This window comes from Nipponia nippon, unplaced genomic scaffold, assembly GCF_047370975.1.
Source record: "Nipponia nippon isolate SJK-2023a ecotype South Korea unplaced genomic scaffold, ASM4737097v1 scaffold_2, whole genome shotgun sequence".
Classification (NCBI taxonomy): domain Eukaryota; kingdom Metazoa; phylum Chordata; class Aves; order Pelecaniformes; family Threskiornithidae; genus Nipponia; species Nipponia nippon.
In genome coordinates, this window is record NW_028262336.1 from 57,375,931 (window position 1) to 57,400,860 (window position 24,930).

General features: G+C 37.6%; 1 protein-coding gene across 5 annotated transcripts in view; it reads left to right on the forward strand.

Annotated features, from left to right (window-relative positions):
• PPP2R3B (protein phosphatase 2 regulatory subunit B''beta) overlaps window positions 1-24,930 on the forward strand; it is a 54,833-nt gene that overhangs the window by 11,861 nt on the left and 18,042 nt on the right. For 4 of the 5 annotated variants that reach the window (XR_015704787.1, XR_015704786.1, XM_087757882.1 and 1 more), the window contains exons 3-6: window positions 20,299-20,484; window positions 22,252-22,355; window positions 22,920-23,022; window positions 23,745-23,819. Coding sequence is in view for 3 of the 5 variants with exons in the window: in XM_087757882.1 (XP_087614008.1) it covers window positions 20,299-20,484; window positions 22,252-22,355; window positions 22,920-23,022; window positions 23,745-23,819 (468 nt within the window). In the remaining 2 variants the exon portion in view is untranslated. Of the gene's footprint in view, window positions 1-5,234; window positions 5,605-20,298; window positions 20,485-22,251; window positions 22,356-22,919; window positions 23,023-23,744; window positions 23,820-24,930 lie in introns of those variants that run through there. The other variant, XM_087757884.1, reaches the window with a different exon arrangement.

The following is a 24,930-nucleotide window of genomic DNA, read 5'->3' on the forward strand; positions in this document are numbered from 1 at the left end:
TTCTCACTGTGAAGGTGGATTTCTTAACTACACAGTGACAACATCTAGCAGTTCATTGGTATAGCACACCATGCTCAAAACACTATCAGTAACTTTAAAGCCGTCAGTTTAGGTAGCTGATAGCTGGGTATGAGCATAACAACTTGATTCCTCCTGTGATCTAGACATTGTAGACTTCGTCTCCCCTGGGTTTTGTCAGTGTACTGCTGGAAAGGGGTGACTCATCCAAAGGAGAGTTAGGGATGGAGAGTAATACTTTGTTATTCTGTTCAGCTCGCAAGTGCATTGTCCTCTTGTTCTCTTCCCATACACAGCAGTTAGAAATGGGAAGATACTAGTGAGAAGCAAGTCAGATAAGTGTCTGAAGGACTGGGAAAACTGATTATTTGGGGTGTCATTAAATCCCTTTCCTTATCAGTATAAGGATGGATAGGTTTTCACCTTGTGCATCCTTATTTCAGGATAGTCAGGGGTTTTGGGAAATTAAAATAAAAATCAATATTTGTGAATTCAATATTAAAAAATCAGTATCAGTGGGTTCCCCCCCACCCCGAGTGGATCACCTTGTCAATAGATGTTAATATTCTTGATTGCTTAGGCAGTTTTATGGATAAAAAGCAGAATTTTCTTTGTCACTTCCCATTTATTCTTGTATTTTCCCATTCTCTAGACATCTTGTGTTTTACAGTACCTGCACTACTAAAATTCAAGGTCAGTAAATCTTGCTATGTACTGTAGTCTCCTGAGAAGGGAGTGTTTTGTTTATTGCCCATAATAATGTAAAACAACACACTTGGGCAACTGAGACTTTAGTCCATTGCTATAAAGAGGTTTTCCCCATGAGGGCCTTTTTGAAGACTTGAGTGGGAGTTTTAGCATTCTTTCCAAAGAGAAGCACTATCATTCTTCATTCATTTATTTAGACTGTCAACAATGGATGTTGCTGTATGTAGTACTAAGCAGAAAGGTACTGCAGATGCTACCAAGCCTGCCTAAGTTGTGTTTTCTCACTTCGTAGGTCATAAAATCAAATCTGACAGAGATGGACATTGCCTTCTAATCTTTCCCCTTGGTTTTTACTCATTACCTTGAGAACTGCTGTTACAACAGTGTTCCATGGGCTACCACTGGTCTGCAGGATTAAAGATCTGCAGACTAGTGTAAATAATGCATCTACTTAATGAGCATTAAGTTTACTGAAGTGTGATGTTGTTTGCATCTACTATTATGCTAATATGTTTTGTAGAAATTGGGTTAGATTTGTTAGAAGTTCAGTCTGACTGGAGCTTTGGTCTGAGTTGGAAACCAAATAATTATCAATCAAATGTCTAATTATTATGCAAATAATGAGGCATATCTAGTTCCAGCATCTTTCAGTAAATCAAAGGCCGAGTATGGACTATCTGGTCTAGAAATAACTCTTGATAATATTAAATAATGGTGATAGTCTAGTCACGATGTTTTTGTGAAGACTGGGGGGGGGAAATGAATACAGCATTTCAGGGCTTTTTGTATTGTTTGCTTGTTTTCCTAGTCTAGCAAAGAACGGCTGCTTTCATTTGTCTGTCTTCTGGTATATTTATGTAATTTCTTCTTTGTCTTTCCTGCAGCTATTATTAGCTGCGTTTCACTTAGCATCGTTAGCTGCTTTACTTCTTTTTTATATATATCTTCCTGAACTATTTGCTTGTACTAATAGTGCCTTTTTTTTCCACTTTAAACATCTGAAATATCTTTGGTACTAAGTTAGTCATGCTGTTTCATCTTTTTTTTTCTATATTGATAAAGACGCTACCTTGCCTTAGTTATCTTCTCTTAACTGCTCTTTTCTGCCCCTCACTAATCAGTTTCTTTTGGAAAGGGTTACCCTAGTTGCACGCCCCTTTAGTTGACTGTTGTGGAGATATGACAGTTCTCTTTCCATAGTTAACCCAGGAGCCACCCTAACTTCTGCAGCATCATAGGCTGAGGCATTCTATTAGGTTGTACAATGTTGCCATTGAGCTTGCTCATTCAGGCTTTATTTAAACTGTCTCCAAAGGCCAAACAGGCTTTCTGTTACCTTGATTCATGTGTTACTGGGTTGAAAACGGGACCCCAGCAACTAAAGGTTTTGTATGGCTGAATACATCTTATTACATATTTAACTTAATGCTTGGGTGCTTTTTTCCAGAGACTTGAGGTCAGTTCCCCATTCTTAAGACTAAATCTACTGTCAGCGTATGCTTCTGACAAGAAATCGCATTTTTGTAGGCAAATGCTTAAGGTTTTTTGAGGTACTCTTCAGGTTTCTATTTCTTCCACGTTACCCCAAATATTAGTGATCCTCATCTTTGTCTCACTTTAATACTTCTGTGTTAAAGCCACATAAATACTACACTGCTATTTTGTATGTTCAGGTCTCTGTTAAAGTGGTAAACTCTTTAGCCACAGTCCCTTGAGTCAGATCCATTCATAGTGTGTATCTTTAGCTTTGTAAGGAAGCTCTGAGCATGCATCTTCCCCTCTGTTTATCTAGCTAATAATAAGCTGCCAGGATACTTGAAGAGCTTCATGGCTGGCATCCAGCCCTTCACCCAGGAAAGGATTTTGCCATAGCTTTCACTGGAGAGAATTCAGATTTAGAATAAATGTAACACTATACCTGAACACTCCTAGTTCAATCTGGGTGGAAACTGACTTTCCCTTTCCCCTGTGGCTAATTCATGACTGAAAAGGTTAAAACAAATCTTAGGGGGTTCTTGACCGCATTGCTTTACCAATGCTTGTATCTCCTTAAATGTGGCAATACAAAACCCTTTTCTGTTCAGATGGTGAAAAGGAAATGATTAATAGCTGCCACTGCACTTACCTCTCACAACGTATTGCAACTAAATGCTCAATTGCATGTAGATTCTTCATATATTGCAACCTGTGAACTTTTGACGCAGGTATGTAAATGACTACTAGGTTTGAAACCAGACTAGTGCGAGTAGTGCTAAAACAATATTAGGCTAACAGTGGGATTGACTTGACATCTACCTTAGGCAGTGAAGTAATATTATGACAACAAAATCCAGAGTATTCAAAATACTGAACATAATATGCTGCTTAAGTGGTGATGGACTCAGCTCCGTTTGAAAAAAGGAGGGAAATCTGCAACTCTTTCCAAAATGGAGTTCAGAACACTGATTTCTTACTGAGGCTCCTTCAACAGGTTCAGGTGAACTGGAGCTCCAGTCTTTTAGGTTAGCTCTCCACGGGGCAGTCAGTCATCTTAATGACATACTACACCCACCTCAAGCAAGGCCATGAATGTAGTAGTGAATGGGAGCACACCACCTCTATGATTCTATGAAAAGGGGTGAAAATAGAAAGCCATTTAGGTGAGAAGATACCTTTCCTTACTTTAAGTAAGGCCTATTTTGCCTAAGCTGAAATGCAGTCTGCCTTGCAATACAACCTTCCTGACCTTCCCCAAACATCTTGGTCTGGAACGGCTATCTGCTGCCAGAGTAGGATTCTTCTCCTACTCTAACACCTCAGTCCTTCGTCTCAAGTTCCAGGCATGCTGCTGTTGTGTGCTGCATGCCCAGCTCCCCGCTGGCTTCCCTGTGGCCCGAGGGTTATCGCAGGTTAGTTGATTTGATCTTCCTAAGACAGTGAGTGACAGCCAGTTTTGCTCGATGCAGTTTGATAGTCTGGTCATGCCAACGACAACATGTCTGACTCTTGCCTCGTCAATTCCTTTCTTGTTCTCCCACTTCCGAAAGAAATAAATATCTTCATAACGAGTTGCAATAAAGAAGCACGTGGGCAAAACTGGATACTAATTTAAAAACAAGAAAACAGGCTTTTTGTCGTCATTTACTTTCTAACAGTGTGTGATAAACTAAAAAGGATCCAATTAAGACAAATCATGTTTCACTAGTACTTTTACATAGTTTCCTTTTCTTCTTAATCTTACAAGGATATTTACTGTGGGGTTTTAATATATTGTTACATGACAGCATGGCTATGAATGGATGAATAGGACTAAAGATTATAGATAACAGCGTGGGGATAAAATAATGCAGCTCAGTAAGAGAAATCTAGAACTTAGTGGTGAAAGAGTTGTTTTAGTGTTTCTTGGGCTGTGTACATCTTTGTGTAATCAAAAAAGTGGCCTTATTTAGATCATGAGGGATGAAAACAGAGTAAGACTGGCCAGATCTTTTATGCTTAAACTTGTGCATGATGAGGTACAGATAATGAATGGGCAACATACCAACATCTTAGAGAATTTGTGGGTGCTAAGAGTGTTCACAGCTTGAACTGGAATAGCAAGAGTTGCCATACCCATAGCTGTAACAGTGATATTTGAAAACACTTCATCAAAATAATAGCATTTCCTAAAGATTGCTATGGTAAAGATATACCCATTTAAAATGTGAAAACTTCACCAGTTATCAACTAATGTACATAAAACCATAAAGGAGGAAGGGCAGAAGGTCACTAATTTCCACAAAAGCTTATCAGATTTCTGTTTCTGGGAAGAAGATTGCTGTGGGTTAAAACATGGCCTCACCCCCTCATAAAATGTATTTGAGAGTCAATAAACTGAAAATAGAGTGGTAGCTGAATCTAACTTTAGTGCTACTGAAATGTGGCAGGTATCCAATCTAGTATGTGGATCTTAATGTTTATAAAACTCCTATTTAAGCAAAAAAAAGTATCCTGTCAACTTTTTTCAGATTTTGCTACATCATTGATATTTCTAATGTAGCTTTTCTGTAAAACATGATTTAAAGCAGCATCTCATTGTGGTAACATTTGCCTCACTTCTGCTACTGCCTTAGCATTTGAATGATTACGTTCTTGTGATACAGTAACTTAGATCTCGATGCATGTAAAAAAAATCTATTCCATGACATTGTGAGCCACTCTGAAAGTCTGTCTGCAGCTCTTTCTGTCGTTGTCTTCATTTTCCCAGTGTAATAGGGTTCCTGCTAAAGGACTGAAGAGTTAAAAGGAATTTAATTGCTGTGTAATAAGCCTTATCCTTCGGTGAGGTACTTCATTGAAGCTAGACAGTGAGTGTTTTGTGACATAAGGAAAAGCTGAGGGGGATGGGAGGAGGAGGAAGCTACAAAATGACCACGGCTGGCCTCTCTGCATTCCTCTAAGGCTTGCTTTTTTAAAATTGGAAGCTGCTTTTATAGATGCTCCTCCAAACAGGTTTGTTTTTTTCCATACTGTCCCATTTAGACTTTGGAATGCATGTACGAAAGGGCAGGCCCTCAAAGTGACTTTCCAATCTGTTTTTGCGATTCCAGCCAAGTTCCCTTTAATGTATGGAGCAGGCGAAGTTGAGCTGACTCTCTTATAATATCACAGAACTCGGGCGCAGCTGCTGCTTTAAGTGGCACTGTGTGATAATACAACAGCTCTGCTATTTACTGGGACTCAAGTGCCTGGACTGGCACACAGAGACATTATATGAAATCCGAAAGCATGAGGATAAAGGAGATTTCTTTGCGGCAAGATCCTGATCTAAGAAAGGAGTTGGCATTGCTAGCTCGAGGATGTGATTTTGTTTTACCTTCTAGATTCAAGAAGAGACTGAAAGCTTTTCAGCAGGTCCAGGTTTGTCTTTCAGTTCTTATACAATTAAGTTATTGTTGTCAGTTGTACCTTCACAACCACACAAATTGCAGGAAATACATGCAAGTTCTTCCTCAGCTAGCAGGATTTTGATAGTCTGTTCCATATGTCATGATTTTTCTGTGTTCCAGAAGACTGCGCAGGTAGTTTTCTGCAAACAAAAAATGAGGAGAGTTTACTGAAGCATGTCGCGTAGATAAAGTATGATGTTTGCACAGTGGCATATGCAGTGGAAAGTTGGTGTGCTTAATGCTATTAGACTTTTAAGGACTGTTTTCCATAATCTGCATGCATTTCCCCAGGGGTTTTAATTTACCTTCTACTGAAACTGGGCATATAAAATACACTGAAATAGGCTGTAACTTTACTAACTCAAACATAATATGTTAAAAGGTGTTTTCATAATTACATGGTGATCCTGAATTCCTTTAGATTATGTTTATTTTGGACTTTGGACTTGGATGAGATCAGTTGTTGCTACATGGTTCACACATGTGCGCCTCTGCTGTTTTGCAGCAGTGAGTTAAATCCACCATTTTAAAGTGTGCTCATAATTGAGAATCGAAGCATTTGAAACATGCAATTAGAAGGAAAACTACTTAGAGTAAATGTTCAAAGAGATTATCTTCTGGGAGGGGGAAAAGCATACAACTGTTTTATTGGAGAAACTGAAAGTTGGTATTTCCTCAAACACACTTAACTTTAAGGCTTTTGGTGGTATGTGAAAGCATTCACTTTGTCCTTACCTCACCCTCACTTCTAATTCATGTACTAAAGGTATATCGGTGATGGTATGGGTGACTTTTTTTTTACCTTTTTTAATAGAGTAAAGTTTAACAGTTGAATAAAAATTACATTATCTTAGAATTTCTGGCTTTTAAAATCATTCTAAAAATAACCTGCTACTTAATTTTGAATTCAGTGCACTAATGTCCCTTGCAGGTGACCTTCAAGAGAGGGCCATAGAGCCCTATGACCCTAAAAATGCATTAGCCTTCTGCTGTCTATATTATTATTTCAGATTTGTTTCAGCTGAGCTATATAAGCAATGTTTATTCCTTCGTGCAAAGCAGAATGCAAGTGCTGACCCTGCTGTTTTATGCTATTCAGCATAAACTTGTGAATGAAAGGATTTTACGACTTGAATCTTTTGTGCTGAACTGGAGACAGAGAAAGGAAACTTGTTGACTAGAGGCAGCAGGAAAAGAAAATGCTATCTTAACTGATACGGCTACTTTTCAGTAATTAATATTTAGGCACCTCAGAGCATGAGGCAAGTTTAGTCTAGTCATGGCATCCTGTTGTAAACAAACACACTATTACCTTGTGTGGTGCCCCTTAACTTGATCTGTCCTTTCATTGAATGATAGCTGAATCACTTGCACTTTTACAGGGCTTTTTTATATTGAGCTACAAAACATCTCAATGTAGTATGGTAATGCATATCTGCTAGCAACTAAGTACTTTAGAAAACAGCTTGTCTAATCGGTAGGGTTTTTTCTGTTTTAGTATGCTGCTGGCTATAAACTTGCGATGCAGACAATGAACAAATATTTTTCATTTTTAACCAGACTTGCACTTCTTGAGTAAATGGCAATTGTAGAATAATGTATATTAAACCACTTAATTATATTACAGACAAAATTCTGTAGGCAAAATAGACTTAATAGGAGTACAAAACTAAAATCTGATGTTTCTCTTTGCTCAATTTGATATAAAGTATTTTATCCGAGGTTCCTTTTTTAAATGGCACTTCAACTTTATGATTTTGAGGAGACCTTTCTGAAAGTACCTTAAAAATCCAAAATGTGAGTGCTGATAGCTGTTGATATAGAAGAAGATGGACATTCTTTACCTGACACTTCATGTTAATGTTAATTTCAAGTTGTCCTTGTGGGTTAGGTGCATTTCAAAGAATAGCTATTCATCATCTACATAATCATTTAAGAAATTTCATGTTGAAATTAAAGACTGCTTAGAGCTTTTGTAGAATAACTTTAGTTTTTTTTCCTCGTTTCAGTTGCTAAGCTTCATTGCCATTGGAGTTTACAACCTCCTATACCACTATAATATTGGCTTTCGGACAGAACAGTTCATGAATGTGGTGTAAGATTAGAATGCTAAAATCAAGCAGAAATGGAAGCCAATCTGTTTTTCTATACTTTTACTACACTCTTACAATTTTTCATGTCCATGCAGTTTCCATAACTTAAACAAATGGCAGATTCTCCTGAAGAGATTTAGTGCTACTAAAGCTAACCTCTTAAAACAAAAAAACGAGTAATGGTGGTGGATGAGAACATGTGGCTCGACATCTGCTCTGAGGTGGGTTGGAGTGACTGGGTCTTGCACAGGTTCTAGGAATGCTAAGGCAGTGGCTTTTTGCATAGAGCTGCGTAAGTAATCTGTGTAGGTAATCCCCTGCGTTTTGGAAGGGGTGGTCATTGGAGCGTAGCAAATCAAGTTTCACGAAAATCTTAAAATAGACAACCAGTAGTGAGGTGGGTGGCTCTGGAAAGTGGTGGAGCAGGCTGTTTCTCAGTGGTTGCATTTATTAATGGAAATTGATAAAACTGATCAAAATAGGGCTTTCTGGAAAGATCACTTTCTCAAAAGGAAGATAAAACAATACACAACTGTTGAAATGCTCTCTGTTACTTTGAGGACCTGAATTTTTGAATAGATAACTCTGCATAAAACTCAATAAAACCTCAGTGTATCTTCTCCTGATCTTGCTTTGTAAGAAAGATCTTTCTTAGGTAATTTAACACCTGTGGAGCATAGTGAACTGGAAGTGCAGCACTTGAAGAGGCACCGTGTCCATCTTTCTCATCAATTTCTTTGAAACTTTGGAGGGAGAAGAAACTATCACCATGTCAAATGTAGTGGCAACTTAAAGATGTGAACTGAAAGGCTTATTACCTGCTGATAGCTGAGCAGAGTGTTTTAGCCAGCAGCTGGTGACATCCCTACCTGTCAGAGCTGGAATATAAGCAGTGTCATTACCCAGCCTGTGTGAGGAAAATATGTCTGAAGTTGGAAACAAAATGATAACAGAATAAAATACATCTGTGTACAGTGACATGCTTGTACCCATATAACTCAGTGTTAGCTAAACTAGGAAAATAAGTATTTTTTGCTATTTAGAGGCCACACCACCTTGTAGAACAGTTGAGTTCTAACTTTAAAACTAGATTTTTTTTTTTTAAAGTCAAATAAATTTGTGCTGAATGCGAGGATTTAAAAAAGAGAGGAAAAAAAAAAAAGCTGGCCTAAATCTTGAATTAATCCTCTGAATGTCAGTGCCAGAACTGAGTGCTGGTGTATTTTCTGATACTTTTAATGCATCATGCCCTTATCTGCTGTTACTGCTTGGTGATTCTTGTAGTTGTATGTGTCCCACCTCAGTGTGGAAATGGAGGACTGCTAGTTCCATGACCACCTGTTAATGATACTAAATGCTGCTTACACATGCTATTTATGTCAGCTGTATGAGAACTATTTCTTCAACTTCTGCAGTGCCTCACAAGATTGACTTTCCTTCTGAGTGAAGTAAGTTTAGACATTAGTGCCTCTCGATCACTTTTGCACTCCTCTGTGACAAAAATGCTGCATACATGCTTGTGGCACGTTCAAGATGGCAATGAACACAGAGCTTGTAGGTGCTAATGTGTGCTGGGCTGGTGTGTGGTTGTGCTGTAGTGCACTGATTCTTCCAGTCATGAAGATAACATTCCCATTTCTGAGGTAAAATGAACTTTAAAAAGTTTAAGTGAGGCAGTTAGTTTTACAACTATAGTCACAGAAGTAGGTTGTGTAATGATTAGAGGTCTCTGGCAGGCCAGCTTTCCTATTAACATCAATTTTCTAATTTAACATCATTTGGAGACCTTTTAACACCAGAGAGGGAGGACCCGATTTTTACATAATGGTTTTACATCAGGCACACAAATACTTTTTTTTTAAAGAACAAAACCCAAGTGTTTGCAGGGGCGGGGGGCGGGGGGATAGCAATCTCATTCCAGCTGTAGCTAATTGTTACACTTGATGCTTGTTTGCTGATAGAATGCCAATTTTCTGGAGTAGATGCCAACGTTTAAAATAGAAGAAAATATCTAAGCTGCCTGCTGAGGCTGGCCAGTTAAGATGAGAGGTTTTCCACCAATAATCTGTTGCTAATGGTTTGCCAGGTCTTAAGCTCTAGCCTCTTGAAGCTGTAAGCAAACTGGTAGTTTTTTACCATTTCTGCGATAGACTCCTGGTTCAAGCTTAAAATGTATTGGCTGCCCTGTGGTAGCAGCTTGTTTACCTGCTCGTGGCTGGTAATAAATGTATGCAAATGTGTACTGTTTCTGTAGAAAAGACAATATGGTACAAGTTTGTTGCAGCTTACTTTACTTGCATGCATGATTTAAGAGTCTAGATGTCAGTTCCTTCTGCAGCTGTTTTTTGACTCAATTCAGACATTGAAGAGCTCTGATTTATTATTTTTCCCTTGGAATAAAAGTTTCACTAGCATTTTCTCCATTTTAACATACTTCCCATACCTTCGTATTCACTAATGCTACTAATAGTAGATGTTCTATGACTGTTAACAGTGGTACTTTGTATGCTAGAAAGCCTGAAACAGTTTGGCACATCTTCATATAAAATATCCTTCAATTTTTACAGGGTAAGAGGGATACAAGATTGTTTTCACAGTTGTCCAAATCGGAATTCGTTGGGGCATTGCTAGACAAGAAGTTGACAGAATACTTGCTCCAACTGTTGGCTCTGCAGCACAGTAACAAGGCTGAGCTTGTTGATATTTTCCTTGTTTGAGTGGATTTTTCCTAAGCTCAGTCACATTGAGTGATTGAAACTTGTTTTTTTGTAAACATGGAAGGACGAGAACCTATTGCAGAGTTAAGAATTAAGTGGATGTCTGTCTTAGCCCTATTTGTTACTTTTGATGTTGAACTGATGGCCTGTCCTGACAAGGGCTGTTTTCTGTAGACAAATGTTACAATTGCCTCAGGTGTAACTGTCAGTTTTTCCCCATTAAAATGATGCTTAGGCTGTCATGACTCCTTTGCAGGTAGTGAGTCCCAGTGTGGTCCATTGGCTGTGTACAATCAAAATGGTCATGTACTAGGAGGCTCTTACCAGCTTGTCTCCTGAAAACAGTTGGGGTAACAATATACTGGTAAAGAGTAGGAGCACTGATTTAACCTACAATCGGAGTATTTTCTGAGAAAGCTGCAACTATGACAAACTGGATAGTGACTGGGATACTTGATTTGACATAATGCATACCATGGAGGCTGTTTGACAACAGCTCACAGCTAGTGACTAATATTTTTCACCACTTCTGTCTTACCACAAAATGTAGAAGAAGTTGCCTTTCACAGAGTAGATTATTCTGAAGAATCTTCCTTTTTTCCCATTTTATAATATGTACCTTTTACCTCTTGTAAATTAGCGGGGCATATGTAGGGGACAAAGTATTTTCACTGGTCAGCCACAGCAAACTGTTAGAGGATCCTACCTCTAAAGCCTTTGGTAAAAGTTTTGCCAGCAAATAAAGAAAATTACTGATGGACATGCATGTAATACACGAAGGTCTCTTGAGCTCATAGCTTTGGGGGGGGAGGTAACAACTCCTTCCTTCTTTCATTCCATCCCCCAGCCTGGGGCATTTCTGAATAAATCATTGAACTCTTTCTAACTGCGTAACTGGAACTTTCTTGATGCTGAAGCTCTATGTGACTGTACAAAAAATCAAACATATGCAGCCATGTTTGGAAGTGTTTCTACAGCAATAATGTATTTGGAATAGCATCCTCCAGTTCCCAGCACGACTGCATAATTTGTCTATGTCAGCTATACCAAACTGCAAATTGGGAGAATCCTGGTATTTCCAAATTCAGAGTTGTTTGTTGTTTCAGTGTTTGTTTATTACATGCTACTTCTGTATGTGTGCATGTAATATGACTTGTCTGTGGTGACTGTTCACACATACTTTTAGTCAAATGCATTTTTAGTTTTAATATGCAAGATGGTGTGTCTGGAATGTATTTCATAGTTTCAGGTGGAAGCTTTTCCTGGATGCCGCCACCTACCGTCTCTTCCTACGTGAGAACTAACACACTATCCCAAATAGGTTTGTGTAGATGGTCCAAAGTTTGCATGCTCTGCTGAAATACTGAGGCTCTGGTGGCTTTCTCTTGAGGCCCATTTTGGCTGTTTAAATATGGCTTGGTTAAAGTAAAGGGGAAAAGAGTTACTGATAGTTGTGCCACTATAAAAAATTTTTGAAAGAATTCTTTAAGCTTTAGTAAGACTTTCAAGACTATCCAGTGATGGCCCTTACCACAGCAGTTTCACTGAACCTGGGTGGGATGCTTCTTTTCCTAGCTATCATGCAACTAAGTGTAATTAGCTGAACTACTTTTTACTCTGCTGCCTTGAGACTTAAAATAAGGGGAGAAATTAGCTTCAGGTAGCAAACAACTAACAATCTTTTTTTGCCTTAAAATCAGAGGTTACCATACAAACAGTATTTCAGTGACAAAATAGAGCTGAATTCTAGTTTGTTATTAAGCTGAATTTTCCAACATTAAATTGTAAAATGAATGTAGCTTCTTATCCCTGCCACTGGGGATACTCTAGAAGAATTGATATTTTGCTGTTGAAGTTGATGTTTGCTCTCAACATGAGCCACATTACTAGTGAGTTACTGTACTAAAGGTACAGTAGAATTAGATACTGAGTGATTAAAAAAAAACCAACATGCAAATCAACTAATTCTTCTGAGCTTTCTATTTTTAGTTTGGCTGCCAGTTGCCAAACTAGGAAGAGATTTGCCTGACTCGGGTTGTCAGTTGACGAAGAGGGAACAGAACAGTTAGATTCGCTATTTGCTTTATTGCAACTTACAGTAACATTGCACTATGAACTTCTGAACACAATGAGCTTGACGTATAGTTAAACCAAATATACAAGAGGCTTCCATCCTTAGAACTGTTTTCATATGCTTACAGCAAATAAGAAATTGAATATATTTGTAGACCACAGCACTCTAGTTCTAACTCCACCATATTCCTCTGAGTACTTCTGCAAGTTGTAGTGCAAGTCTAGGGTCTTCCTTAGACTTCATTTTTGCTGTTGTAACATGAAGAAAGATCCTAGACTCCTAACTGCTCTAAACCTCAGTGAATCTCTTTTGATTTGCTCATGGAATTGCTCCTTGCTGGAACATGTCAATCACAGAAACGCAGGGTACTTAATTCTGCCAAAATGGAACAGAGCAGTGTATGGCTCCATCTCTAGAGTAAAGTCAGTTTAGCATTGAGGATTATCATTTCCATTGAATCACAAGACCAAATGACCATAGGCTTTTGTACAGAAATAGACTTGAGAGTAAACTGCCAAGAACATGCATAAATGAGATGAGAATGATAGCAGTCAATCTGTGTAAAACTGAGGTGAGCGCACAACCTGGCGTGCAGGCAGGAGACTCCCAACATGTTTGTCTGGTCGGAAGCTGAAGGTGAACACGGTATCGCTAACTGGAACACAGACTGCATTCGGAGGGTTGCTGAACCCTGTTCCCTTGTGTGAATTCAGGTGACCACTATGTATAAAATCAGTGTAGTTTGAAGTACTTTTTTTCTTCTAACAGTATATGGCTGAAACTATATGGAAAAGTGTATTAATTTTTCTATTTCCTCCCCCTCATTGTAGCACAAATTTTAAGTGACTACAAACCAAACTGGATCGGAGAACTGATCTGAGTTAAGGTTAAAGCAAAGTAGTCTAAAACTGCATCAGGGTTAAAATTAATAGATGTTTATCTCTTACTGTGGAAAGGAAAGAGGAGCATGTATGATAAAATTAATCTCTATAGCACATCCAAAAACAGCTGCCAGACCATGACTGAAGGATAGCAAACTGAAGTCCAGGACAGGAGGAAGCAACTGGGACCAAAATGTTTGTTGCCAGAGGAAAGACTTAAGTATATATATCCCAACACCTGGTTTTAGCATAGGTTCATTCTCTGTAGGTGTCTCCCTGAACCTAATCATTCACATATGTCTTAACTTTCTGACCAAGTTAGGCAAGATGAATCACAGTCTTAGCATGGTTTTAAGCCTAATGTAACCTTATTTCAAATAATACTGCCACAGTATTCCTCTAATCTTTCTTAAATTAGCATCAGAACCATGTTGCTTCTAAGTGGAATCAACTGTGTGAGACTGGATGAGGACAAATAGGGTTTTTTAACTTTGCTTTTTAGCTGTCTTGGTGACCTGAGGCAATTCACCATACTGCTTCACTATCGCTAGTGCTGACACATGGGTCAGTAAACTCCGTATGCAGGAGTGGGGCAAGATGCAGGTGTACTGTGGTGTAGCTTGCCTTATGCTGTGCTGTGAAACTTCATTATTAAGCTTTCAGATAAAATTACTGTTTTCAAGCTATTTTTCAGGGCAATAGCTAGATTTTAGAGAAATCCAGTTTGGAAAAAAAATGAATTTTGAAGGCTTTAAATTGTCAAAGGATCATCTTCCACAGAGGAAAAAATACTGTTAAGCGTATCAAGCTGAATGGGAAGCGATACAGTCGGTGAACTCTTGCATTAATAAATCTGTCTTTTTAGTTTGGCTAGAAAGAGGCTAATGAAGAGCATACACAGAACAAGGAGAAAACATCACTTCTTTAACTTAGATAATTGGAAATATGAATGTCTGCCACAAGGTCAAGAGAGCTGGTGTTACAGAAGAGATGTTTCTCTGGGCTTGTCCTGAGGAAAGTTCTGGTAGTAAGCTCACTTTACCTATCCTGAAACAGATTTTTGAAGGCACTTTAACATGAGGTGTTGGAACAGATTTTTCTAATTTAATGTCTTTTCCTTCCAAATGAGACTGAACCCTTTTCTAGACAATAGTAGCATAAATTTTTTATCTGGTGTTTTCAAGATTTCAATTCTATAAAACTACTGATCATGTCACTTGCTTATCTAGAGGGAAATGTCAAGTTTCACAGTGCAATCAGATAGTAAGTTAAAGCAGAAATATTCCTGAGACTTTATTGGTCAGACTTGGACTGATGGCTAATAAAAAGAACAGAGAGACAGGAAGGCTGATCAGGTACTCCTTTTGAGCCTGCTTACTGATAACATTTTCTTACATTCACAATTACCATTTAGCTTTGATAGACTGTAGTACACCTTGTATTCTCTAAGAACTTACTGAGTTTAATAAAGGAGAGACTTTTCATTTAAAAAAAAAAAAAAAGCATAGCATAAGCTTAGAATTTTCAAGTTCATGTGCTATTGGGTCTCCGCGTTGACTTCTGTTTTCTATTGTATATCAGGGAACTTCATGCAGTATCTGCTTTTGTTGTTGGGTGGTTTACAAGCATTGTACCTGAGTGTTTGCAGGGATATTGGGATTTAAAAGGCTGAATAGCGTACCTCTGCAGAAAATCCTCTTAGCTTATTATGCACTGCTTTTTACCCAGGTAACATTAGCATAAACTATGATACGTAAGAATAGAAGACCCGGTCTATTGAAGAACTAGATTAACTTATGCATTGCACATTTGAGAACTATTGCAACATTTCTTTTTTTTTTTTTTTTTAATTCCCTAGTTAAAAATAGTAAGGATTTGAACTAAACATTTACCTATTTGGTAGATTAAAATCTCTTTATAGTATTTTCAATATTTAAATGCCATTTTTTGTTTGGGATTGTGGTGTACCACTTCTTAATAAAAACTTAATGTGAAGTTGGCCATAAATGTGAGGTAGAATTTTTTTGGGGTCCTATTGTCTTGACCCTGTTGTATGTATTCCATTGACTTTTTTCTAATATGGACATCCTTATGGAAATTCATGTCAAATAATACAGCAAGAGCTGAACACTAACTCTGTAAATGTTTTAAATGTTTTTTTTTCAGAGAAACAGGCATAACAAATGATGGTGTCTGTCAGATACTAGAAAGCATCAGCATTTCTGAATGAAGTTGTCTTTTTCTCTAGTCATATCAAAACAATGCAAATATCAAATCAGTTCAATGAGCTTGTGCCTTAATCATTAAGGTGTCTAAAAAATATTACATTCATCAACTTATTTATCTTGTTTCCAGTCCTTTTTAAGTGAGGTTTCACTCACTTGCATTCAAATCCACATATTCAACCCTTTTGTGGGGCTCAGTACTTCTGGGTGGTAGTCTCTATGTGCAGATGTAGATCTAGACTTGACTGAGTATACAGTCTTAAAATATCTGGGAACAAGCAGCCCCTTCCTTTTTATTTCAAAAATACAACCTGCCGTTGAAGAACTCCATCATAGTGTCAACTCTTTCAGTTGAGAGAGAGGGAAAAGGGCACCCATTTTAAAATCCCTGCTGTCTTCATTTTTGCTTAGAACCAAGTAAACAGCCGAGTGCAGCTCATCTGTTGGTAGATATAAGACGACTATCTAGCAGTAAGACTGAACTTCTCTCTTTGGAGTCAGATGTATCCATATTCTCTGGTATTTACTAATGAATTACTATACTGTAATTATAATAATGGTTTTACTTTCCATTCACTGGCAACAGCTGGAAAAGTGTCTGGAGAGTTGCAAAATAAAATGGGAAATTTTCCCTTTGAACAGTGACCCCATTGGGATATAAATTTCCACTTCCTCCTTCGCAAAAGTCAAGGCAGATAAGTGTTGGATAACTGGGAACAGTCCTTATGGTTGTATATGTCAGGAATTAAAACTGGTTATATACTAAAGGTTTTCTTGAATTCTCTTATAGATGAATCTTACATAAGTTTGTTTACAAACAAGGAATTTTCAAGGAATCCTCACTTCCCATCTTTTATGTAAGATTTAAACTGCAGTGGCAACTTTACAATACAATTATAGATTCTGGACTTTACGCATATTTATTGCAAAGGTTAATGCGCCATTCAGTCCTGACACTGCAGCACACATCTGCTTGTATGAGTTTACAAGCTTATACAGCTGTTATCCTTATCTCCAAGCATGTTATTTTTTGTGCTGTTTCTTGGCAAGTTACAGTGAAAATCTTCACTTACCAAACCAGTCTCTTTTTCATCAGTTTAGCTTACTGGTACCAGTATTAAAGGTTTTAACTTAAAGCCATAAAAAAGTGTAGATCACTTTCTAAATGTCAAACTGACCACTGAAATGGACTAGTTGCATAAAAAGAATAATGGGCTATTGCTGCAGATTTTCAATTCAAAGATTCGATGTTAGCAGACTTCTAGCAGTTCTTGTTAATGAAGAAATTCCCAGGTTAGTTATAATTCATTTTAGAACAGCTTAATCTCACACAATTAGCGCATTTTAATTGCCCTGAAATAACAGAACTGACTCTCTTCATCAGCTGTACAATGTGTGCATCTACAGAAGTAACTAGCTGAAATTACAAAAGCAGCGGAGCTTTCCGAGCCCCTTTTAGTATCATGCGTCTCTTCATTAGAGCGCATGCAGCAGAGCAGCCTCAGTTGTACAAGGAGCCTTTTGGTTGTTGGATGGGATTCAGGCTGAGAGAAGAGAGGAATCCCTGGGCCTTCTTGGGAAGGTGAGGAAAGAGAGGAGATGTAATACTAACTTTATAGTGCATTAATTGGAGCTGATAGTTTTGGATGACCTGTTTCTTTCTGTGGTACAGGCTCTTATCCCTGTGTTGACTGACATTAACAGTACAATTCAGTTGTCCAACTGCAAACTGCTAGTGGCATTTAAGAAGCATTAGCGTGCTCAGAACATCCGCGCAGCAGATACAGAGCGAGAGCTGGGCTCTGAGCTGGCTGCTGGATACCACGTGGAATATTCAAGGGCATTTTGGGTTGTGCCCTAGATGGTATTCTCACTAGATGCCTATATGTAGGCACCAAATAAATCTCTCGGAAACGATTGTGAAGTGATCATACACTTTCTAATGCAAACGAAGCATTTTTATAGTTCCTTCTTTCACTGACTTTGAGAAACCAGCATTTAGAAATAGGCAACATCTTTCAATATAGGGAGAGTTATTTTGTCTTGCGGTGAGATGTTTGTATTCTATACTTGGTTTTAGAGTTGAATAAATATACCGTCTTACAGATTAAATATTATATATTTTTACACTAAGCATGCTGAATTCAGTCATGCTTAAACATAACATACTGTCTTACAGATTAAATATTATATATTTTTACACTAAGCATGCTGAATTCAAAGTCATGCTTAAACATAACATTTTTATCTTACAAAAATCAATTTTTTTTACCTATATGTCTGTCTTCAGTTCAGAATCAGGTGCTTAACTTCTTCCTCATAATGATGGTCTGGAATGTGTTTACAACAGATAAAAAGATGAAAAATAAATAAATAAAACCCCTTTATTGTGTAACTCTTAAATAACACCCAAGGAAGTTACGCGTACCAGCATAGGTCTTACTATAAATCCTGAACTGAGATCTCCACATGCATTTAAGAACAGGTTTTAACCGGGGCTAATGGAAATCATTTATGGTGTACTCTGAGGTATCTGAATTAGATTAGTAGTTTCTGAGAAAATATAAACTTTTTGATGAAAAAGTAGTTCTGTTGATAGCCTTTCTTCTTCTCTTGGGACCTTTTCCAATGTAGCCTTCCCTCTGCCCCTACCTTTCCTTCTTTAAAAGAAACTTTTTTCTACTCTGAGGCTCTAAATTTTCCTAGCTGTGGATTTGAAAAATGCCTTGTCTGTCTGTACTAGGTTTTCCCAAAATACTGATTTACCTCATGTTACCCGAAAGGTTCAGGGGATGTTAGTAGTCCATAATTGACATCTACCCTTTTCTCAGCTGAGGCAGACCTCATTGGGCATCTCTGAAGAACTGGAACACCGGCTGCTTGTGTGGCAATTTGAGCAGCTCATGTGGGAGTGGCTGTCCAGGCAGATCTTGGAAATGGGGAAAAAGGGGAATAAAATAAAATAACCTTACTGTTTGGAATGAATATAAGAGTTTGATTCTGTTAAGTAAAAGGTGGTTTGATTGCCAGTGCTCAAAAACATGCTAGCTATTGGCTTGTGTGGTACCAGTCCTGGAACAGGTCTTTAGTCTGGTTTTGCATAGGGTACCTGCTAGGGCTCTACTGAAGTGCTGATGCTGGGTTTCTAAAAGGAAAGGTGTTAATCCAATTGTATGCGTTATTTGTAGTGCTGGTGGTAATGTTACTTAGAGAATAAAATGTTGCTCTCTTCATTCTTCCCAAAAGTTTGAAAGTCTACAGTCGGAAGGGATTTTTGATGCCCAGTGGCACTCTTGTTCTGAGCTCATGCCTCATTACCTGGACCACTAAACTAATGACAAGGTATCAAAAGTTGTAATTTACAGAATTCTTAGAAAATGAGACATTGACTTTAGGTGTCACAGACTTAAGGTACCTTTTTCCTCTGTGAAATAAAACTTGTAACTCAGTTGAGGTAATTCTGCAGCTGTGAACAAGAATGCTGGCTCAAATGCAGAGGAGGGGAAAGAAAGGTTAATTCAGGCTTTTTTAGCATGTGTAGCATTCCAGTGAAGGCTCGTGGGTTGGAACCCTGTAAATTAAAATCTGCTGTCCATAAGCACCTAGTTCTTTCACTGACTTAAGGATTTTGATTGTGGTAGGAAGGCTGGGTATCTTTACGGGCACTTTGACAAAGGTGATAGATAAGGAGTAAAATGACGGTTGGAGTTTTGGGTATTTTTGGGGGAGGGGTTGGGGTTTTTTTCCACCAATTCTGGGTGGCAATGAGAGATGGAATTCAGGATCTTGAACATATATAACACTAGGATGAGCCGCCTTATAGTATTAACCATTTTTTTTACATTTGAACAGTTGTCTTGGGATGAAAGACTTAATGTTTAATTGCTAATTTTGAGTTGCCACATAACTCTATTGTTACTTTGCTTGTTATCTTTGTTTCTCTGCCTTATTGGACTTTCTTTTGGAAACTAAGTACAAGGTAAATTCTTCTTTACTGAAGCTAAATGCATTTAAATAAATAAGTTACGGGTCATCTATTTTTTTTTAGTAGTACAGTATATCACAAATTCTTGAGAAACAGATTTCTAAGCTCTCATGCCATAATTGTGTATAGTTTACAAAAAAAAAATCCCTCTGCAGGAATCACTTACTAACTTCATAAAATCACGCATTTTTTAGCATCAAAAAAACCACACAACCATCTTCACTGCAACTAAATTAAACAGGTTGGTGGTTTGTAACAAAGTTGTCATGCTTATTTCAAAAGTTTGAAGCTGTAAAACTAGAAATATTTCAAAAGCAAATTCTTTCATGACCTGTCTGTTAAGCTAAAAGTTGAAGTTTTTTCTTCTGAAACTGATGATATAACCTGAGTTATTTCAGAAGTCTCAAGAAGCTTTCTGGTGTATTAATCTTGAAATTTGATATGTTGAAGACTGAAGTTGTTTTTATTAAATTTTTAACATCCTAGAAATCTTTCTAAATGACAGTTTTTGGAAATACTCATGAATTTTTCCAATGTGCTCTTATTCTTAAATAGCTTATTCAGCCTATCATCAGAAATCTTTCTGAAGGTGTGTTGTAACATATAATACCAAGAGATTCAAGTCATCTGAGGGTGACTGTTATACCTGATTTCATTGTACCTGACTGTCAAATGTGTATATCTGTTTAGGTTCAGACAAAGAAGGAAGAAACTTTGCCACCATCACTTAGTCAAAACATTCCAACCTTCTATTTTCCTCGAGGATGTCCTAAGGAAAAAGTGAATATAGATGCTGTGATTGCCAAAATTGAGAGAACTTTCTCCGAGTTTCCAAATGAGAGGGCAACATTAGAAGACATGGGGAAGGTTGCAAAGGTGAGAACTTGCTGGCTGTCTGCTTTTAGTAGTGTACACCTATGGAAAGGAAACATGAGTTCTATGTGCTGCGTTTTCTTGCATTATGTGTTTTCATCTCCTACAAGGTAGTACCAGTAAGACATCATATTCAACATTGTTGATAGCACAGTTATGTGTGGAAATCTTTGTGTTAACTATGTCTCAAATGGCCCTACATTTTGCTTACAAAAAGAAAGAAACATTAAAACAAAACTTGACCTGTGTTTTTTCTTTTTTTTTAGTTGTGTAAACAGCCAAATACTGAAGGGCACATTGTATGTTCTGCATTCTGTATTGACCACCAGACTTAAGGCAAAAACACTGTTAATACACATTTTGTTTTCAGGCACCCACACTGTTTTTTTTCTCCTTTGGCAGTGTCATGAACCTCCATTGTAAAGACATTGAAAGACAGAATGGTTTGGTAACTTGAGATTATAGCCCTCTAGTTATTATTGAAGAGCTAATTTAGAGTTATGGTAGAGTGACAAAATACTAGGCTTAGAAAGCAGCAAATATGTTTTAACTTTGGTGTAATGGACAATAAGCTAGTTAAACTTAAATTGCCATTGTGTTATATTGAATCACTGCTTGAAATATTACTGCAAGTCATGGTTTTGGTAATGAGTCTTAGGTTTTCTTTTGCTGTCACTCTGTATTTAAACTCCAGGGTCTAGAAAACAGAAAAAAAGACTTTTCACAAGAGTAGGACTGGGGGTTCAGAAACTCCTTGTTTGCCTCACCAGAAGTGTTTAACTGCTAAGCTAAACGACAGTATTCCCGCCTTCCACAGCTCTCTTCCACACGGAAGTGGGGAGAGGCAGAAGAGGCCCTTCCGTCTCAGCAAGGAAGGTGGAAGGGTCCAGTCACCTACAGTTCAGTGATGAAAGGCACCCTCCTGAAGCATAGGGAAAAGCCTCTCAGTCTGAGGACAGTATTCATCAAACTCACTTCTTATTTTTTTTTAAAGTACTGGTTAAATTATTGCATGAGAAGTAACTGTCCTTTTGCTCCAGTGACCTTATACATCTTGTGGTATTCACAACCTTATTTGAGATCCACATGAGATTCTCAGAGGTGCCAGCATGTCTGACTACTTCAAGTCGTAGTCAGTTTTAGGTGGGAGATGGGTACTTAGCTGTTACAACTGAGGAAGCTTGGAGCAGATGGAGAAGCGGCACTGTAGGTATATGTGGGAGCATCAAAGTCGTGAAGGTGTAACTGTTGGGTATTCTGAAGCAAGATACTGCTGCTCAGGGCAGGCTAGCCTACTACTGCAAATTGGATAGAAGATGCGCATGCGTGTGCAATGATGCGGATGAGTTGAGCCATCCTTTGAGCCAGACAAATGTAAATTTGCTCCAGTTCAGAAGCTGTATAACTGTGCTGTCTTGAGCTCAGCTTAAAGATATCCAGCCCTTTAGCACAGCTTGTTAGCATGGACTCTGTTCAGCTGCTTGGAGCGTGGACAGAGCCGGCATGTGACTGCATTCATCTGTCAGGAATGCTGCAAGTTGCCCTATGTTTTCCTTTCCACATTTGGATTTCAGCCTAAAGCAGTTGCTTAAAATCAATTATTTTGGAGAGTGCAGTTTGTTTCAGAAACAGTTTAAAAAAAAAAAAATCTGTGCCTTAATGTTTTCTTCTTCAGACTTGTAAAATTTAATTTTTGAAAGATTTATAAATGAGGGAGTAACCCTCAGATAAGCAATCAATGAACTGACTTGATGTGTACTTTAATTCTAGGCTTGTGAATGCCCACTTTACTGGAAAGGTCCTTTGTTTTATTGTGCTGGAGGTGAACGAACAGGATACGTGTCAGTTCATAAATTCATTGCAATGTGGCGGAAGTAAGTAGATTACTTTTTTTTTGGAAGTACTGCATTTTTTAATTGAAATGTGATATTTTAAGCTCTGAATGAGTTTCAGTCTGTAAAGGGGAATAAAACGCTTTCCCATAATCAAGCATTGACAGCAAACTTCCACCTGGGAAAATGTAAGTAAATCATCGCTTTAACATAAACAAACAAATAAATCTTTATTTACAGTGTTTATAGATTTTTAAACTGTTTAGTAAATGACTGGCTGTTTATGGGAAAAGTGAAAACCATGGCCCTAACTTGCAGATGCCAATTCTGGACAAAATGCTTTTTCTTTCTAGTTCTCCTTCCAGTTCTAACTGAAAAATGTCCTTTCATGTAATCAATAACATGGTGTACCCACCTCCTTTAACGTAAATGTGTGAGACAGTACTGCTTTGATAAGTTCACTTGGAGTGTACTTTGACATTTGTAATTAGCTTTTGAATTAAATGTTATGGTTGCAGTTTCATAGGCCTTGCTCTAGGATGCCCGTACAAGGTAGCATGAGCAATTTTCTGTGTAGAGTATTAAATGGAAATATTTACATTTCAGAATACTTCAGACCTGCTATGATGATGCTGCAAAGTTTGTTCATCTTCTAATGAACCCTGGATGCAACTACTTGGTGCAAGAAGACTTCATTCCTTTTTTACAAGTAAATTGCAACTGAAACTAGTTCTGGAAACACAACAAAATGATGAGCTGGCAAAGCCTTGATTTTTTTGGAGCTAAATATACTTTTTCATGGTCTTCATTAAAGTTTATTGATAATGTTTAGTGTAACTCACTTTGTGTACTGTCCACTGAGATGCTAGTGACTTGTTTTAGTTAATCATTTTATATAAAGTGAGGTCTTTAAGAGCTGCAGTAAGATGCATGGATTTAAAATTGCTTGCAGGAATAGCACATGTATCAGAGAATCCTTACGGTTTAGAAAAGCAGTTGAAGTTATTTAAGTCAAGGAGGCCCTTTGATGGGCAATGGAAAAGTGGCATATGAATTAAGACCTAATACAGTTTCTCTCAGAGTGGCAAATACCACCTTTACTGATGAATGAATAAAACCAAAATTGGCTTTTACTGAATCATAGTCAGCCACAGAATTAGAAGCTACAACGGTCAGCAGTGTTCAAAATCTTCATCCCATCTAAAATACAGGAAAGCTTTTGTTTATCTGGCTTCTTTAAAAGATAATTTTATTTTTAAAAAGTCAGCAGTGTTATTTACATGAAGCATGTTCTAAACTAACTTATTAATGGTTGTGGTAGTTAATTTGAACTGTTTTGGTTAAGGAAGCAGATGTGCTATTCTGCGCTAATTGTTTTATATAGTCACTAATGAATACTGTTTGGGGTATTGTTATTCCTTGTTTTTGTAGGATGTGGTGAATACTCATCCTGGCCTATCATTTTTAAAAGAAGCATCTGAATTTCATTCTCGGTACATTACCACAGTAAGTGATTTTTATTTGGAAAAGCTATTTTTTAACTAAGTAGGAAAATGAAAATGATTGATTAGTCAATATGTATAAGCATCTTGGTTCCTTGAGAAAACTTGAGGATCCTGTCAGTCTTTATTTCTACATAACTAGAAATCTCGTGAAGAAAGATGCAATTTCTTAAGCATCATAGTTTTTCTTAACATTTATAAGAAATTGCTGAACTTAATACTAATACAAGAAACACTGAATTGTAATAGTGTAGGATAAGTTAATGAACATTGAACGAAGAGCAGACTGTTATCTTAAACGCTTGATTGTGGCTATAGACTGTGCTCATTAGAATCTTGACCTTACTCTGGGTTTAATTAAATGGAATTTTGAATGAAAGGTCTATAGTAACATGATTATGTTCAGTATTAAGTAAAAAAATGGTAATATTGAAGCTACTTGCCACTTTCCTCTCTGGGGATTTTTCTTTCTAAGCAGGTTTTATATGTGAAAAGTTCCATTTCTCTCTTCCTAAGGTTATGTGACTGAAGTATTCTTTCTGTACCCAAGGGTAAAATCAGTGACATTAAATTTTCTCAACTGTATACTAGACAGCCGATCCCACTGTACTCTCAAAAGATAAAAATTCCTCAAAATGACATTCAGTTCATTTTCTGTCATGTGAAAAATAGCTTAATGAATATTCTCCAACAAAAAACATGCAGAGTTGATCATCTTTTATCCAGCTTATAGTTTGACCCAGACCAAAATTGTGGAAGCTTTTTTGAAAGCGTTTGGTTTTGGTTCCTTGTATCCTTCTTATAGAGACTGCCAGCTTCTCAAATACGTCCTGCTGCATTAGGTTTTCCTTCTTGTTATAATGATTACATGAGCTCCCAGAACTTTCTTGTCAGATGTGATGGGAGGAAATGTTCTGCCTGTGAGTAGTTTTCATTCTGAATAGATTCTGGGTTTTATCAAAGCCTGTGCTGCTTAAATTTGTGAAAGCTTGCTGCCTGTCCTGAAGGGCTGTAGGAGGGAAAAGGTCCTGCCATTTCCAGTTACTTTTCTTTGGAGGAACAGCTTATTTGACTAGGCCTCAGCCTAGCAATATTGCATAAATTAGTGCTGGCAT